Source organism: Haliotis asinina, chromosome 9, assembly GCF_037392515.1.
Source record: "Haliotis asinina isolate JCU_RB_2024 chromosome 9, JCU_Hal_asi_v2, whole genome shotgun sequence".
Taxonomy (NCBI): Eukaryota; Metazoa; Mollusca; class Gastropoda; order Lepetellida; family Haliotidae; genus Haliotis; species Haliotis asinina.
Window position 1 is genome coordinate 59795610 of NC_090288.1, and position 20116 is coordinate 59815725.

The 20116-nt window shown below is 44.3% G+C and overlaps 1 protein-coding gene across 1 annotated transcript; it reads left to right on the forward strand.

The window, feature by feature from the left end:
• The first annotated feature begins 274 nt into the window (after positions 1-274).
• LOC137297354 (protocadherin Fat 4-like) lies at positions 275-17645 on the forward strand. The gene is made up of 18 exons (XM_067829362.1): positions 275-287; positions 577-805; positions 1494-1699; positions 2367-2603; positions 3498-3745; positions 5579-5753; positions 5922-6481; positions 7789-7885; positions 8186-8436; positions 9113-9236; positions 9633-11247; positions 11505-12739; positions 13099-13405; positions 15084-15235; positions 15862-16036; positions 16763-16830; positions 17177-17214; positions 17517-17645. The coding sequence occupies exons 1-18, from the start codon at positions 275-277 to the stop codon at positions 17643-17645; spliced, it is 5859 nt and encodes a 1952-aa protein (XP_067685463.1).
• The last annotated feature ends 2471 nt before the right edge of the window (positions 17646-20116 follow it).

Genomic DNA, 20116 nt, shown 5'->3' on the forward strand with positions numbered 1-20116 from the left:
CTTCTTCTTCTTCTTCTTCTTCTTCTTCTTCTTCTTCTTCTTCTTCTGTTCCTTCTCTTTCGGTTCCTTATGGGTTTGTAATTGAAATGCTCATTGAGTTAATGAGTGGGGTTCAACACATATTTCGTATTTTAATCGTATTTTAATCGTATTTTAATCGTATTGAGTCGTATTTTAATCAGGACAAGTTTTGGAATGACTTTCCACAGAGATGCAAAATACTCAATTTTAAAACCCCCATTGTGTCGACAACCCACGATCACAACATCCCGGGATGGGGACTGGACGTAAGGTTGGGCTGAGAAAATGCTAGAATGCTTGTGTAACCAACATAATCAGTTAGATTAAATCATTCAGTATTCACTCAATGTTTGAAGTTATGACTCAAGAAGTATGGAGCATCGATGTGCGCAGTTGGGAACCGATGACATGTGTCAACGAAGTTAGCAAGCTTGACCACCCGATCCCCTTGGTGGCCTCTAATAACAAGCATTGTCTCCTTTTATGGAGCCGGTCCCTAATCAGAATGATCCTAACTAAATCAGGCAGTTTAATTACACGTGTTTTCATCCCTAGGGTCCCCCGTGGTAACATCGCCTCTAGCTGACGGCAGCAGCACCGTCAATGTACCGGAGAACACGGCGACGGGGACAGTCATCTTCACCGTCCTACCGACGACAGCTACGTGGACGTACTCATTGGCCCCTGTGGGGAGTCCCTTCAGCATTAACGGTGGTGGGTCGGTGCAGGTTGCCTCTGCTCTGGACTTTGAAACGGCTCCAGGACCACATATACTGACCATCACGTGAGTAGATCACCTTGTGGGGTCGACACTACACCTCTCAGCGCATGAAGATATACTTTGTCCGGGATACCTGGGTATGGTGAGGTCCTACAGGAGATGCAACCATCTGGTGTTGCAGCCGCGTAAGGTGGAGTCGCGTACTTGTATCTAATCTATCTGACGCCTGCAATCTTCCATGTGTCCCATCTTGGACAGAGTATGATCGTCATGGCTACTACTTTATAAATGACATGTCGCCAGATCTGAATATAGCAATACTAATCTGAGAAACACTGAGGGCCGATAGTAAGGATGTCGTGATACAAACCTGGAGCGAGACATTGGTTGATGTACACTCGATGTTGGTGTATGTTCCCTGAGCCCGTAATGATCTTATCAAATACCTCCATGTTAAAGCACGGGAACAAAACGTTTTGTAGCCATTGTCGACAGACAAGAAAAACAAATTTAGAGTTTTCTTCCTTCCATCGATTTGCATTCTCAAAACATCGCGATTCAATGTTATTCGAGATAAAGAATTACGTCCAAGTGTGTTCGGCATTCCCAGTTGGATACATTGAAATATTAGTGGCTTGCAAGCGAGGTACATTGAAAATAACAGAAGAATAATAGCCGATCAGAAAACGACATTATGTATGAGATAATAGATATCAGATAGCTGTGAAGAGCTGTGAATCCCATTCACTAGGGTTACTGACGCCGCCGACCCTCCGCCAACGGACGCCACACTAACAGTCATCGTCACCAACGTGTACGATGAGGCCCCTACCATCACAGGGACTTTCACCGCCACGACAAACGAGGAGGTGGCAGTGGGAACGACACTGACGGTGGGATATACCGTCAGCGACGTAGAAACGACTAACGGCGATGTCCTCACCTACAGCCTGCTGGGTGAGTTAATATTCGGGACCCGTTTCACAAGGCTTGCGTGTAGTGACGTACTGTTAAATTCTAGTAGGTAAGGTGAAGTGTAACGTACTTAAGAAATCGCTCATAAGATGGAGTGCATGCGTGCGTCTGTGTGACTGCTTATAGTAGCCCTGGCTTAAGCTGGTTTTATGCTGCTAGAGTACATGAGTACCCCACTCAGACACATTATACAGTCACCGAGCTAGCCAGTCCATGATGTATCCATTAATGCCAAGAGCTAGATAGGGACAAACAAGTACCATATGTTACTGTCTATTGCTATGACGCGGCCGTGGATCCTACCCACGACCGTCCGCACTCCGAGTGGACACTAGACCACTACATCAGAGACGTGTTCGTTAAATACCAATAATATACAAACCCTACGTCAAATGAAGCTAGGAACTATACCTTGGGTCAGCGGGGTTTTTTTTCGTTTTTTTTTTCGGTTTTTTTTTGTTTTGTTTTTGTTTTTGTTTTTTTGGTTTATTTTTTAACGAAATTTAGACAACATTGGAAGATATCGAATTTCCTTTATTGAACTGTTTTCAATTTTGAGTTTATCGGACTCATATACTTATTATGGAAATGTTGAAGAGGACATGGTAAGTAAGAGAGCAGCAACCTCATGGTACTCCCTCTCGTACAGGTCCCGACACGGCATATTTCCAAATCGACGCCAACACCGGTGTCATCAGCATCAGGGACCGTATCGACCATGATGCTGCAGGGATCACCAGCCTCTCCATCACCGTGCAGGTGACTGACAGCGGGGGCAACACTGCGTCACAGGCGATCTCCATAACCGTCAACGACATCAACGACAACACACCTGTCTGCTCACCCAGTACAATCTTTCCAACTGTGGCAGAGAACAGCGGCACAGGTCATACGCTCTTCCAGACACTGTGCATCATTGACCCGTGGCATCATTCTTGACCGTATCGTTATATCAGTCCTCGTTATATCGTCATATCATTTTTTATTTTATCTTAATATTATTCTGGACTATATCGCAATATTAATCTCTACGATATCGTCACATTATTCTTAACTGTGTATTCATATCTCTCTTGATTATAGTGTGGTATTTTCTTTGATTACATTGTCACATTCCTCTTGGCTATGTTGTCACATCATTATTCACTGTGTATAGTTTTGTCATCCCATACTATGCCGTGACATCATTCTTGAGTATATCATCATATCATTCTTGACTTCCCCGTGACATTATTTTTTACATATGTAATTCATCATTCATATCTTATTTACCCCAAAACCGTTCTGTATTAACCCATCTTAATGTGATTGTTCTATGTCATCATTCTTCATTAGTCGTGCTGTTGGGGTAGCCCAGTGGGTAAAGCGTTCGTTAGTCACGCCGAAGACCCGGGTTCGATTCCCCAAAAGTGTACAATGTGTGAATATCAGTAATTTCAGGAATATCGCTAACAGCCGAGTAAAACCATACTGACTCACGGACTCTTCATTTGTCCATTCAGTCGTGTTGTCTATTTGATACAGTTATTGGTCTGGCTGTTGAACGGTTGTTTTTCTTTTTGTTTTGTAAAAGTTTCGTTGGATATTTTTTTGAGGGGGTAGGGGATGGAGGTGGTGGTGATTGTGTTATAAGGAGTGTTCTCTGTATTTCGCTGTTTCATTGTCCTGGTTCAGCGTTTAGCTGTAACACGGTGTTCTTCCTTGATTTACCAGCTGCACTGCCGTACATTCTTCACCCCTTACATCTTATACAGTTTGGTCCGTCATGTTCTGCTTGCAGGGACCAATGTTGCTAGTGTCGCATGCACAGACATTGATACTTCACCCAACAGTGACATCACATACTCAATCTTCAGCGGTGACGACGCCAACCCCAACCAGAAGTTCGCTCTGACTGGTACCGCTATTCAGACGACAGCCACGGCCTTAGACTTTGAGACCAAGTCAACGTACACGTTGATCGTTCACGCAGTCGACACACCTGCTACCGGTACGCCTAAGACGGGAACGATCACAGTCACCGTGCAGGTGCGTATGTAACACCTAGAGACACCATGGCAACTGCAACACTTGTATCACTGCAACATGGCTTTCCTCCTACGTGACGCTTAGAGGCCGAATATCACTGGAATACTGTTCAGTGTATTCACTAACTGCATCCGCGACCAAGACGACCATAACACCTCATGCTTGTTAACACATCTACAAGTGCACTTCTGACACTAAGGGTGCCGTATTGGTCTGAAGAGACACGCTTGGTTGTGTAGTATTGCGTAACACTACAAACGTATAACGTTTGTAACAACAACGTTAGAACGACACTAGCCTTCAACAGCTCAACACTAGTGGTGGTGTGTGGTCTTGTGCATAGAACCCAGGCCACATGTAGCTGAAGCAAAGCAACGCTGGCTGTCGAAAGTTCTTGGATGGGTGACCGTGTTTAGCACCTTTACTCCTCGCCCCCTTTGTCTTTTACAGTACAAGACTTCGCTTCGAGACTACCTTTCGATAGAACATTCCTGGTCTATTTCTCCCTCATAGCAACATCATGACACTACCCTTCCACAACACAATCCTATTAAGACGCTTCCTTCTACAACAAAACATCAGTGCGACGCTACCGTTCGACAACACAATAGTAGTGCGACACTACCCTTCTACAGCACAGCAATAGCACGACACTACCCTTCTACAACACAGCAATAGTACGACACTACCCTTCTACAACACAATCCTAGTACGACACTACCCTTCTACAACGCAATCCTAGTAGGACACTACCCTTCTTCAACACAATCCTAGTACGACACTACCCTTCCACAACGCAATCCTAGTAGGACACTACCCTTCTTCAACACAATCCTAGTACGACACTACCCTTCCACAACACAGCAATCGTACGACACTACCCTTCTACAGCACAGCAATAGTACGACACTACCCTTCTACAACACAGCAATAGTACGACACTACCCTTCTACAACACAATCCTAGTACGACACTACCCTTCTACAACACAATCCTAGCACGACACTACCCTTCTACAACACAATCCTAGTAGGACACTACCCTTCTACAACACAATCCTAGTACGACACTACCCTTCTTCAACACAATCCTAGTACGACACTACTCTTCCACAACACAGCAATAGTACGACACTACCCTTCTACAGCACAGCAATAGTACGACACTACCCTTCTACAACACAGCAATAGTACGACACTACCCTTCTACAACACAATCCTAGTACGACACTACCCTTCTACAACACAATTCTAGTACGACACTACCCTTCTACAACACAATCCTAGTACGACACTACCCTTCCACAACACAGCAATAGTACGACACTACCCTTCTACAGCACAGCAATAGTACGACACTACCCTTCTACAACACAGCAATAGTGCGACACTACCCTTCTACAACACAATCCTAGTACGACACTACCCTTCTACAACACAATCCTAGTACGACACTACCTTCTACAACACAATCCTAGTACGACACTACCCTTCTTCAACACAATCCTACTACGACACTACCCTTCTACAACACAATCCTAGTAGGACACTACCCTTCTTCAACACAATCCTAGTACGACACTACCTTTCTACAACACAATCCTAGTACGACACTACCCTTCTACAGTACAGCAATAGTACGACACTACCGTTCTGCAACCCAATAGTACGACGCTACTGTACAAAAATAGCTCGACACTACTCTTCTACAAGTCATTAGTTCAACACTACCCTTCTGCAGCACAATAGTACGACACTACCCTTCTACAACACAACAGTGGTAAGACACAACATAACGTTATTACGCCCATAATCTATACTAAGCTCTGTGCAGGTACTTCCTGTGAATGAGGCTGACCCAGTCTGGGGAACAAATGTGCCGGCTGGTACCACGTTCGATGTGTCAGAGTCGTCTCCCCCTGGTACTTCCATCGTTACCATAGCAGCAACTGACACTGACGGCGGCGTTGACGGAGCCATAACGTACCAACTCGTCTCAACTACAACGAGTAAGTCGTGTACGAGTATTTAAGTAGTTGATAGAAAATAAGTTAATAAAAAGGCATTCGGTTAGGATATACAACTGATGCATGTAGGTTTGCAAATACAATTAATTATGATGATATTATACAGGTGATGCTTAATCTAAACTATTTGACGTTGATGTCACTGAACAGATGGAGGAACAGCTGTAGCCGGCATTTTTACATTAAATGCGGCAACCGGAGAGCTGACGACAGCATCGATTCTTGACAGAGAGAGCGTCCCATCTTACAGTGTGGTTGTCAGGGCAACAGATGGTGGGACACCAGCAAGATCAGCTGACGCCACGCTCACCATCACTATCACAGACGTCAACGACAACGCTCCTGTCTTCACCGCAGCCAGCGTCCTCACAGGATCAATGCCTGAAAGTTCCCCAGCGGGGACTTCTATTTTAACACTTGTAGCCTCCGACGCCGACGCAACATCAACGCTGACGTTTTCAGTCGCCAGCGGCGACGTCGTTCCGCCAAAGTTTGAGTTCAGCAGCACGACGGCAGGACAACTTCAGCTTGCCAGTGTTATCGACCTGGACCAACCAACGAACGACGCCAGTTCCTACACTCTGACCGTCATTGTGACAGATGGAGGGGCATCTCAGTTGACGGGAACGACGTACGTCACTGTCACCGTCACTGCCGTCAACCAACATACGCCCGTTATGAACACGCCGTCTCCTGCTTCCACCGTCACGGTAAGTTCGCCACAAATGTCAAATATCGCTTTCAGAGAAGTCATAAGGGATAAGTGCATTAGTGCATCAATAGGAAGTTAAAAGGAGTGCATATGCCCCAATATATATAGTACAGGCCAAACGTTTGTCCATAGAAGTATGCGTGAACCCAGCAAACAACAAAGAAAATACTAGAACCAACAAGTGTATGCACAGACCAGTACAGATTACGAGTAAGAATTGACATAACGCAGCGGTTATAAAAGTAATAGCAATGATAGGATATTCACCTCTCAGTGACAGTGGCAACTTGGCTTGGCATTGTATACCGACCATCACACACAATGCTGGTCTTCTTTGTGGCTAACATGTAACTCGAGATGAGATTTGTTCCCCTTATACACCAAACAAAAGTCCCGAGAATTCAACAATGCATTCGAAGAAAGTTGGTCGAAATATAGCACGCCTCTGTCCCCCTTCTGACACTACATTTATAGCAAGAAGTAATAGAACGTACTTGAATATAGCTCGAATATCGCACCTTTACAATACCGTTGCGTTGCATCTGGGCGCATCATCAAATTATAATGATATTTCACATCATACAGATATATCATGTAATGCACGTGCACACATAAGACATGTATGTTTCCACCTTTGAGGGACTGCAATGGAGTCAAATGAAATGCATCCCAATGAACACACAAAGTGCTAGTCGATTGTCTGGTACATATGTAAGTTTCTTTTCCCTCTGTAAGTAAGTGCCTTCATGACAGGGCTGGAGTAAAACGAGAGCGTCGCAGAGCTAGTGAAGCAACACCCACACGTGATCGTTTTACTTTATCACTTGCACTCCACAGTTGATTCGCCCCTGTTATCAACTAGCGGAGTGGTTAAGGCAGGGTTTGTCAAACTAGTACGCTGTGGGTAAAAGCACCGCTCTTGGCACACTTACGCATGGAGCAATGCCAAACAGTCCTGGATATAGATCCGGCAATGCTGCGAAATCCAAGATGGCTGCCAATTTAGATGAAATCTCCAATTATGTTAGTCTGTGCTCAGTGCGCTTTTCAGCACCTATGCTTGTTGTGACAGGCGACTGACAGGATCGAGACACATGTCTGGCACATGGTTGACACATGTCATCGTATCCTAGAGGTCCATGATGGCACTCACCGAATTGTCTGATTAAGACTCGAAAGCTGTTTTATAGCTGGACTATTGCAGAGTAAACAACAAACAAACAGTGCTTCCACATATATACGCAAGAAAACTCTTTATTTGAAATCTGATATTTGTTTATCAACGAGGAAATATTTATTTTTCAGCAACCCGAAAATGTTGGTGTTGGGACGTCTGTTGCAACTGTAACGGCGACGGACAACGACGTCGGCAGTGATGGAACGCTGACATACGCCATATCAAGTAAATCAAAGCTGCTCATTTACAAAGTGCTACTTAATATCAATCAGATTTATAGAGCTACGCTGGTAATTAAAGATCCACCAGCTCAAAGACATCTTAGCACGACTGCGCCTGTAACTCCCATAACAAGGCTAACGATCGTCATCAGCACTAATATCGTTTTGTGCAACTAGTCCCAGGTGAGTGCATGTTGTGAGGGTGTCCTGCTGACTCTATTTTAATCACTCATTCCAAGCCCCTCATTTCCAGCAAAGGACCTCCTTGTCCATTAACACCTATACTGTCCATTTTCTTCCCCAGATGGAAATACCGGTTCAGCCTTTTTCATTGATCCTACACTGGGCGTGATTCGAACCCAGGCCAATTTGGACTTTGATGCGGGAACTCAGCAGTACCTTCTTGAGGTGACAGCAACAGACGGAGGTGCGACGCCATTGGTCGGGACGACGACCGTAACTGTTGACATCACCAACGTCAACGACAATACTCCAGCGTGCCCCTCTAATTTCATCACGCGGTCAATGGCAGAAGCCCTCCCAGCGAACACTGCGGTAATGTTCCAAACAGAGCACGTGTGTTTACCATGATTGCACACTTTAGTACATCTTATACATATAAATGGGTGTAAACGAATTTCCTCTCATCCTTCATCGGGTTATATGGGACAATGGTGTAATGCTAACATTCATGGGAGAACATCAATCGCTGGGATAAATAATTTGGGTCTTAGATCTACCTCTGAAATGTAAGTCATTAAAGGCTAAATCATTCGAAACTAGTTATCATTTTTATTTAACTATATACTTTAGATTTCACGCAGTCTGACACACAAACTGGTCATTTCGTGATCATTTACTTATATTGGAAAAGTGGAATTTTGTATCCCTGATATATTTCTTTTGTTAAACATGTTAAGACAAGATGTCGACAATGCTTCATAACATTATATCTGTGTATTTATTGATTCTTGAACATAATTTTGGTACATTTGGTACGTCATCATACATTTGGTAGCGTGATGTGTAATAGCGTTTGTTTTCGTAGTCTGCCGTTTCAAGCGTGTTCCACTTGCAAAAAAATCGTCTGAAATTCAGAAATTCGTAACTTGTCGGCACTGTTCTTTAAGAATATCTCCTTACCAAACATCTTTAAAGAAAAGGGCATCACTCAGCTAAATGATCCCAGCCCTGCTAAATCTGACGGTATCCTCATCATCGTGTGTTGTAGGTCACGACTGTAACGTGTACAGACGCGGACACCCCCGACACCCTCACCTACTCCATCACTGGCGGAAACACACCTGTCTTCTTCGCCATCAACGCTGCAACAGGGGCGATAACCACCACACAACGTAAGAAATATCATTTGTGTACAGTATGCACTGAGTAATAGGTTTGTTGGGGTAGCCCAGTGGTTAATGCGTTCGTTCGTCACGTCGAAGACGAGGGTTTGATTCCCCACATGGGTGCAATGTGTGAAACCCATTTCTAGTGTTCCTACCATCATATTGTTGTAATAATTCTCTCACTCACAGATGTATAGTTATTGTGACAGTTGAGTTAATTTGTAAATCATCAAACCATTACTGTTTTGGTTTATAAATATTGGATAAAATATCGAAGAATTGGTAACGCTAAAGTCATTTATCTCTCAATTTTTTCAACGCTAGTTTTCACTTCTGACTTCTACTTAAAGAGCATTTAATGTACATGTTACAAGTCACAGATGAGTGTACCATTTTTTATAGCTTTAAATTATGAAGGCACGACTGAGTTTACACTAACCGTAAACGTGACCGACAACGGCGTCCCGTCCCGCTCAGTAGATGTTACAGTCAAGGTGTTCGTCAGTCCAGTGAATGAGTTCGACCCTGTGTTTTCCCCGGCTTCCTATACGTCTACTGTTATTGAAAGTTCAGCCATAGGTGCCAGCGTCGTGCAGGTGACGGCGACGGACAACGACGCTGGTGCTTCAGACGGCACAGTAAGATACAGCATCACCAACGGGGATGCACAAGGCAGGTTTGCCATAGACGAGAATACTGGACAGATAACCGTCGCCAAACAGTTGAACAGGGAACTGGTGGACAATTATAACCTTACTGTCACCGCTGCTGATGATGTTGCTGGGTCTGCGACGTCAAGGGCGGTGACGACGTTAGTGATTGTGACAGTTGGAGATGCCAATGACAACAATCCTGTATTTAACCCTAGTTTCTATACGTCAAGCCCCATTGAAACGTCGGCTGCGCTGTCGACCATCTTGACGGTAACAGCCAGTGACGACGACCTTGCCGGTGACCCCAATTCTGCACTGAGCTATTCGGTGATTTCCGGAGACCCCACAGGTGTGTTCGACTTTTCTGGAGCAGATTTGAGAATAGCAGCAGGGATGAGCCTCAACTACGCCACAACCCCTGCCTTCGACCTCACCATTCAAGTATCAGACGCTGGCGCCGGGCCCCTGACGGACACTGCTCGTGTGGTCATTAATGTCCAGCCAGCCAATCAGAACTCTCCTGTCTTCACCAACCCCAACCAAATTATCACAGTTAACGAGTCTGTTGCTATTGGGACTACAATTCTAACAGCCTCGGCAAGTGATACCGATTCTGGTGTATTCGGAACTGTGAATTACACCATCATCAGCGGGAACGTCCCGGTTGGCAGCTTCGTGATTGACAGCACGACGGGAGACATCTTGGTGTGGTCGCAGCTAGATTACGACATCCCCCCAACCTTCTTCAATCTGACCCTGGAAGCGACAGATGGAGGTGGAATGACAAACACCACATGGCTCTACATAGGTCTCATCGACGTCAACGACAACTACCCACAGTTTGCCCAAAACGTTTACAATATCGCCATTGATGAGAATTTGGCAACTACAACGTCAGTTGCTCGGGTCGTTGCTACAGATGCTGATACTGGCACCAATGGTCAACTGGACTATTCCATCACTTCCGGTGACGGACAAACGACATTTGCTATTGACTCGGCAACTGGCGACATCACTACAACTGCGGCTTTGGACTATGAAACCAAAACCACATATAACCTGGTCATTCAGGCCACTGACAGAGGAACGCCTACGGCTAACAGTGCCACGGCTTTGGTAGTCATAACCCTCAACGATCTGAACGATAACACGCCTATCTTCACACCATCCAATTTCACCGTTGATCTTAATGAAAACGTTGCCATAGGAACGTCAGTGGCTACCATGGTAGCATCAGACGCTGACTCTATCGCCAACAGTAACGGCATATTTACATACAGTCTCAACAGCACGTTTTTCGCCATTAACTCAACAACAGGGGAGATAACCACGCTGGTTGCCATTGATAGAGAAACTGTCGCCAGGTAAGGACAGTTTCAAATTCCAATGAGTAGTGTTTTACAAAAGAGTAATTTGTTCACTGAGCGTTCTGAAGGCGTTGCAAGAGATTGTTTAGGAAAACGTTTTCTTCGCTTCCATTCAAACCAAGAAAATTGCATGTTTGTAAGTCCTCGATAAAAGATAGTCTATTAAATCCGTCATGGAATCCTTTGCTAGAATTGTAGGCAGCGCCACGTTTGTAAGAGGTTAGCACGTTTAATGTCGTGGCGTTGAATTTCAGCCACGTTCTGACAGTGACCGCTACAGACCAGAACGGTGTAGGACCCAACACCGGCAACGGGACGCTTAACATCAACGTAGTGGACCTGAACGACAACGCACCTGTGATCACCGGGACCTATACCAAGACTCTACCCGAGAACACTGCACTTGGGACTATTATATTCACCATAGCAGCAACAGATGCCGACGTTGGTCGAAACGGAGAGATCTCCTTCGCTATCACCGCCGGTGACCCAACCAACGACTTCACTATCGAGTCAAAGTCTGGAATCTTGCAGCTCAGTAAAACATTGAACAGGGAGGTCACTCCAAGTTACACATTGACTGTCACCGTTACAGACAACGGAATCAGTCCTCTGAGCAACGCCGTCACGGTATCTTTAACGATATCCGACGTCAATGACAATGATCCCGTGTTCCAGAATCTTCCTTACGCTTTTAGTATTGCAGAAAACGTCCCGGCGGGCTCTACAGTAAACTATGTGACAGCCACTGATATTGATACCGGCACGAATGGAGCAGTGGGATATGACTTCGTCATCTTCTGGCAAGGAAACAACACTCACTTCAGTGTAAATGGTGCATCAGGGGAGATAACTACGAACGGTGGCCTTGACCGAGAAACACGGGACACATACATCATATGGTTAAGGGCGTCTGATAATGGCGTTCCCGTCAGATCATCAAGTACGAATGTAACGATAACTATCACGGACCTCAATGACAATGATCCCGTGTTTGACGCAACGTCGTACACAGGCTCAGTGAGCGAGAATGCTACCGTCGGTACAAGTATCCTCAAAATATCTACTACTGACAACGACCTAGGTGTGAACGCCGCTGTGACGTTGTCAATAGATACTACGACTACAGCAGGTGCGAGAGCTGCACTTTTCTTCAACTTCACCACAACTACGGGAGATCTCTCTACCATAGCAGTTGTTGACAGGGAAACTGACCCAAGTTTTACCTTCAACGTCCTTGCTGTTGATGGTGGTGCTACGCCACGAACGGCCACTACCACGGTAACAATAACTGTGACTGACATCAACGACAACAGACCGGTAATGTCTACAAGCTTCTACAACACAGAGATTGCTTACAGTGGAATCTGTGACAGCTCCATCACCACCATTAGCGCCACCGATGCAGACAGCGGGGTCAATGGACAAGTTATTTACTACCTGATACAAAGCACATACAACTACCTCTTCCAAATTGACTCAAACTCAGGTACGCATACCCACTAACTGATGTTTTTAGCTCAGCCATGAGTATGAATTACAGATCATCATAAAGCTTTAAAATGTCATCTTACACTGAAAACCTGTTCAAAGTATTGCTAATTCAACATAATTTGATATGTCTATGGTTGTTGATTAAAACTGACGTACAGGATAGTATTTTAATCCGTCTGATATAAAGATTATTCCAGTGACATCCCGTGAACAACACATATAGGCAGGGCTCATTTTACTTCTGTAGAGAATCGATGTATGGCCATGTGCCATATCAGCTGACGCATACATCGCTGCTTCAACAAACATAGTAGAAGTTCAACATTTCAGGTGCCTTTTCACTACAATCCCAAGCCGCCAACAACTTCCGGTACGTCATAGAGGCATCTGCACGTGACGCGGGAAGCCCCGTTCTCACTGCCGCTACACCAGCCACTATCCGCATCGACACCTTTGACCCCAACGCCGTCGCCGTCACCTTCAGACTAAGTATCAACCAGGCCACCTTCCTAGCTCAACAAGCCACCTTCATCGCAGAACTACAAGCCCTCATCCGGGTTACATACCCCTCCGCCATATTCAGAGTTTGGTGTGTTGAGGTCAGAAGCGGAACTTCCGGTATCCCTTCAACTGGCAGGAGAAAACTGCTTCAGACGACAAGGTATGCGTACACTTCATTATCAGAGATCAAGGCGGAGCGTGATGTACATGTTTCAGACGCCAATACATGCTCAGAGAGTGTTATGGATATCGTCATCCTTCTAGAGCACCTTCGAAATACCTTTCACAAAACAAGACCATATTTCCAGTCAAGGTGTGAGTGTTGCAGTTGGGAACAATTGTAAATCTGTTTTTTCTTTGTAGTGGAATCCTAATAATCCCTGAAAGCATAATTGTTATTTATGCTTTTGTGATATCCAGATTGAAACGGATTTAAAATACTATAATATTCACACTAGATGAATTAGCAATAAATAGTATTGAAAAACGCGATTTTAGGTTTACATACACAACTGCAGTTGATGTGGAAATAGTTACAGGCCACAGAATTGCTTCACGTTACGAATGTTGAGATCTTAGTTGGTGGTCAAACAGTTTGAAAGAATATGGCTCTTGAATAGTTTTGGGAGCTGGCAAGGATTGAGTGTCGCTCAATTTTGTTGACCTACTGTTTTTGTATTGAATGGGTATCTCATGTTTCAGTGATTAAGTAACAAAGGTTTTTATCCGAAACATGAAGCAGAGATTATTAGTATGTCTTTTCTATTTCCCCATCTTTAATTTTATATGTATACATGTATCCAAATGAATGTTAATGTTTCTCCCGTCTCCCGTCATCAAAACGACACTTTTTGTTTTGGCGATATAATATCTGATATGGTATATGGTAAGTTAAGTCAATGTGTTGGGTGCAAGGAGGCCTGTTATTGGCTCACGTCCCCTTATAACTGTAGGGGTGGTGGGGTAGCCTAGTGGTTAAAGCGTTCGCTCGTCACGCCGAAGACCCGGGTTCGATTCCACACATGGGTACAATGTGTGAAGCACAGTTTCTGGTGCCCCCGCCGTGATATTGCTGGAATATTGCTAAAAGCGGCGTAAAACCAAACTCACTCACTCACTATAACTGTAACAGCTGCACATTGTCACCGATAATAACTGGATAACATTTTACTGGATCTTCAATCACTTGTTGACATCCTAAAGAACTCCAGTTGCCATTTCTTTTGCACTATAACAAACCCATTTCAGCACGTTGGTAAATACAGTGAATCGCAATTAATCGGATAGACTTTCGATAGTCTACGTTCGATCTGCAAGATTCCAATGTTTACTATTCTTTGTACACGCTTTCTTTACGAGGTGTAGCATCGTAACCGGATTGTATGTTATCATGATACATTAGGCTATGTGTTTCATAGCAAGCATTATGTTCTTTTGTGTGTCCTTCGTCAAATGAAAGGAGCCACAGGAGCTTGTATTGCTGGGCCTAATTTTTCGAAGCTCACTTAGCGCTAAGATTGTTGTAAGGTAACGTTAATGAATGGTACTTACGACTATCTTAGCGCTATGAGAGCTTCGAAAATATAGGCCCTGGACCCTACACTACTTCTTTTGTACGTAGATGGCTGTCAGTGAACAAATGTAGCACCCAGAACGTAATATTTTCAGCAATACAAGCCCCTGTAAATGGAGCGCAATACCTGTACCGACTCAGCTTAATCTTGTTTTAAATTGATGTCAATAAAATGGCAAGAATGATATCAATAAAAGTCTCTGTGTGATGCAATGTTAAATAAAGGCATTACCTCACTAACACTGTGAATGTGTGTATATCACAGCAGCCCCATCAACGTGCACGCCTTCACAGTAGCAGACAGCTCGACGGAATCCATTGGCAACATCAACCAAGACAAGACGTTCTTGACGTCGTCACAGACGCTGCAGTTCTTCTCTACGGATCCCCAGGGCTCCCCCTCGGCTGCTGTCACAGGTTAGAAGTCACCCTCCCTTCCGCTTACCTTGTATCTTGAAACACATTAACCTGGACTAATCAAACACAAAGGAAGCTGTGGTGGTGGCTGAGCGGGTTAGACGGCCGACTTTGTAAGCTGACAATTAGGTGCCTCACTCTGAGGGTTTGGGTTCAAATTCTGGTCGGGACTCAACGCAAGAAAAAGTACTAGAATCTGCACTTTACCAAGAAAGTGTAATGCCAAATATAGCTTTAGCATATGTTAATTTTCATCACTTTCGAAATGGAATTGTGTATTCAAAGAATAGAAGAGTTTATGGTTTTGACACCACCCCCATGTTCTTGGTTGCCACAGGAGTGTAGAACGTCTGATACCGGGGTCTTTCTTTCCATATTAAGCTGACATAACTTGATGTAAATAAAACACAATCCCTCACTCAATTGAAGACTTGATAGCGACACAGAGTGTCACTTCTGTTAGGTTCCCGTGTTTCATGCTTTGACAAATTGGTCTGGTACTTGTCTCCCTCATGGACTCACAACATACCCCCCTCTCACTTGAAGACTCGGTAGAGGCATGGAGTGTTACTTCAGATAGGCTCCTATGTTTTAGCTTTTTCATACGTCGGGTACATGTATTCCAGGAGGTAATCTGAACGCATTCGGCATCTCCTCCGTGATCCCATACTACCAGGTCAACACTCCCTGGGCACAGACGCCCGAAGGCATCGCCGTCCTCACATTCATCTCCTTCGTCATCCTCGCCCTCATCATCACCAGCATCGTTGTAACCATCGTCGCGTGTCGGAAGAGACAGAGGTAAGCTCAAATCACATCGCTGGTCTGTAGTCTGGGGTAGGTCTTCGCGGTCACGTGACAGTGGTAAGTCTAGGGTGTACGAGGTCACATGGCATGCCAGTGGTAAGTCTAGGGTGTACGTGATCAGATGACATGGCAGCAGTATGTCTGGGGTGTACCCGGTCAGATGACATGGCAGCAGTATGTGTGGGGTGTACGCGGTCAGATGACATGGCAGCAGTATGTGTGGGGTGTACGCGGTCAGATGACATGGCAGCAGTATGTGTGGGGTGTACGCGGTCAGATGACATGGCAGCAGTATGCCTGGGGTGTACGCGGTCAGATGACATGGCAGCAGTATGTCTGGGGTGTACGCGGTCAGATGACATGGCAACAGTATGCCTGGGGTGTACGCGGTCAGATGACATGGCAGCAGTATGTCTGGGGTGTACGCGGTCAGATGACATGGCAGCAGTATGTCTGCGATGTACGCGGTCAGATGACATGGCAGCAGTATGTCTGGGGTGTACGCGGTCAGATGAAATGGCAGCAGTATGTCTGGGGTGTACGCGGTCACACGCCATTACAACAGCGAGCCTCTGGTGTATGCCAACACATGAAAAAGTAAATGGTATGTTGTGTCTACATATGCGTGGCATGACATTGCTTATATAGAGTTCTCCCTTTATACTTCCTAACATTTCACATTGTAGTGTTTCTGGGATTACACGTCATTTCACATTGCAGGCCAATAACACCCGTCCGCGCAGCGAAGCGAGCCAAACCTCAGCCCACTGAAAAGTTCTCTTACAGAGGTAAAGCCCACCAACCACATTTATAACATTATTTACATACCATGGTTCACATGTCACGACAGATAACTCGTGATTACAAGGCGGGTGTATCTTGTTCTGTTCTGCTTCCATGTGGTATCAGTTACATCTCATTATCTCACTGAAACTGTGATCATGTTGTGGAGAATTTATGAAAAGGGGAAACAGTATCAGGACCACCAAGTGCTACTTCAAATGTAATACCGTTTTCCGTACTTGATAGTTCTGTTCCATGTACATATAATCTGCACTGTGGCACAATATGAGGCAGATAAGCGATCAGTAAATGTCTCTACACATTTCCATCTGTGTATCTTATTTGTTCCAGATGATGATGAGATCTACAGATCAAAGACCCCGCCCCCTGTGAGTAGTGTTTCATTGTAATATCATGATGTAAGTGTACCTTTTCATCCAAGTGAGGGGGGTTGTGGGGTAGCGTAGTGATTAAAGCGTCCTTTCGTCACGCCGACGACCCGGGTTCGATTCCCCACATGGGTACGATGTGTGAAGCCCATTTCTAGTGCCCCCCTAGCCATGATATTGCTGGACTATTGCTAAGTGCTGCGTAAAACCTGTCTAACTTACTCATTCATCCAAGACAGATACGAACATAACATCATCCTTGTCCTGTACATAACATGGTCGTATCCCACGCTCTTTGTCAGGCGTATTCCGAGAAGCCACGCCCGATGAAAGCCGGCGAAGATGGCGTGGCAAGCATGTACAATTCATCAAGGTCAAGGTTGTCCAACAGAGACTTCGACGGTCGTGCTGTGGATCCGGGTAACGGTTGAATGTTATTCACATCTCCTGCATGGAAAACCGTTCATTCATATTTTTCATTTTTAGTCCGGAAGAGTCCATGTCAAGTAGTCTTGAGTTTTAACTGGGATGGTTCGGGTTGTATGTGTAACGGGCTGCACAGTTCCACCGATATACTGAAGTCCTTCTGCGTCAATGATTAAAACAGAGGGCCAACATGCAAATCGTGCTATCGACTGAAATCTTCACGTCACCCTTTGTGTCGTGTCGATATTTATTGTTACGCTATTTTGATTTGACTATGAACATACTCGTCCAAAATCCAGCCAGAATATAACTCCATACTTCCAGGCTAGCTCAGTAATGGTAGAAACTGGATGTTGACATCACGGGAAGATGAGATACGTGTACTCTATTGTTAGAATATGTGTTAATTGCATGTGTTAATTTTGTTTACAGTAAATGTGAACGTGCTTGTATACTTTCTGTGCATATTTTGTTTGTGGCATCTCACTATAAACATATGTTTGAATACTTGACACATCGCACACTTTCTTTGCAGCTACAGGTCGAGTGTATGGCTTCAACTCAAAAACCAATGAAAGGGACTGGTTAACGACACATGGTGGCCACTCGGTGAAGGTCACCCACCATTAATTTCACAATGTCTCGCGAGGCACCAGGAGACAGCATTTCATGATCTCACCTACTATACACGTTGATGCTCAGGATTGGTGCCCGTTTGTTGAAAAACAAATATAAATAATTTTTAAACAGTCAACGCAAAACAATGAAATGAAACAAAGAAGCAGTCTATATTTGGTTATGATGGGATTGATACAGGATCATAGTTGTTTTTGGACCCTACGTTTACTTGTCATGAGGCGATTCTGTGATTCAGCCATGTAGCGTTTTGAAATCATCCTTGGTCAAATCCTGATATCTTTCGCAGTTTAGATCTGTTACAAACCCACAACTGCAAACCTGTGCGTAATGATGCCGTAAGATTCTGCCATTTTTATTAGCCATGTCATGTATATTAATATTATTTATTACTTTTGTACATTACGTTATTATGTGTGTCCATCTCAAGCGACAAGAGCGCCTGGCGTGCTCGAACATGTTTTCCTTGGTTATGTTGTTAAGCACATGTGGCGAGACCTCGTTTGTCTGAGACCAGGGCTCCCTGCTGTTGGAAAGTAAGGAACTAAACATCGTTAGTACATTTTCCTTGGAGTGATCATGTCCGGATTAACCAGGGTTCAGTTTACACTGTAAGCCCTAGCTCAGGGAAAAGGCAAGTGTTGGTTATGTGCTCCCATGACGTTTCCATGCTGTTTTTCATGAGGAGATATGTTGTCTTTTTTAAAACACAAGCTTTCTGTGATATGAATGTTTTTATCTGTTGTATCTGCATTTGTAACAAACTTTTGTAAGTAAACTGTCCGTGTTGCGTTAGTGTACACAGCTCATTTAAACGAAGTATCACACAACGGCTGGCTTGTCATACACAGACAAGTTTTTAGTCTTGTTTGGAAACATTCAGGTTACAGCGCTTCAAAGGGCTACCTTCTCAAAGCGATCCTTATTCTAAAAATTCCTCCGAGTCATGACATTATCATTATCAAGACGCATCATCCTAAAGCTATGAGGTTTGATATAGTTATAGGCCGTGAATAGGTAATACGGTCCGCTTACAGTGAGTTAGTGAGTTGACTTTAACACTGCCTTAAACGAAATGTCGGTTTGATCAGGTCATGTCAGCCTGTTGTCACACGAAAACCTATTTTCTGTACAACTTTAGTAATATGAATCTGACAAACCAAGAATCAACATTAGATCGAGTTATGGATTCGAACCCAATACGTGGGAGCTGGGAAAAACATATAGATAAATGGTAACGAAATCCACGATCTTAGTTTGGGTATAGATAGATTAAACCTTTCGTCAAATATTTGCCTTCTCATACCGCGGATGCAGACCCATTGAAACAATAGCGCATATAAATTTACACGAATTCCCGTTTTTAGGAACCTGGGGGTTCCATCCAACTCACCGACCAATTTATAGCTGTTCACTTTAACATTTGGTGACTCATGAACAATGGTTTACATTTGTCATAGACGTCATTTGAAATAATAAGCGGACACAGCAAATTTAAATACACGATATACAGATACTTTCCGTGAAGATAAGTGAAACACTTACATCCCAGTTACATCCATCTATATCATCTGTCCACCTCTAGTTGATTAACTGTGTCGAACAGAACATATATAAAACTGACATATATAATATGCACATCAAGTACACGTCTGAGTGAGTGAGGGTGTGAGTAGGTAGGAGAATGTCTGTCAAAGCAGCATCCTGCAACATGGTTGGGAGACATTCCACTTCGCAAGAGCCCCGATACAACACCAAGGAAACCTCAAACCATAAGGGTAACCTTTCAGTTATAAACATATTAGGAAGCCAACACAATAAATAAATACACTGGTCTAAT

Coding starts and splice junctions, on each gene's coding strand:
- LOC137297354 (XM_067829362.1), top strand. Junction 1,700..2,366: donor CCTCACCTACAGCCTGCTGG/GTGAGTTAATAT, acceptor CCTCTCGTACAG/GTCCCGACACGGCATATTTC. Junction 6,482..7,788: donor CTCCTGCTTCCACCGTCACG/GTAAGTTCGCCA, acceptor TTTATTTTTCAG/CAACCCGAAAATGTTGGTGT.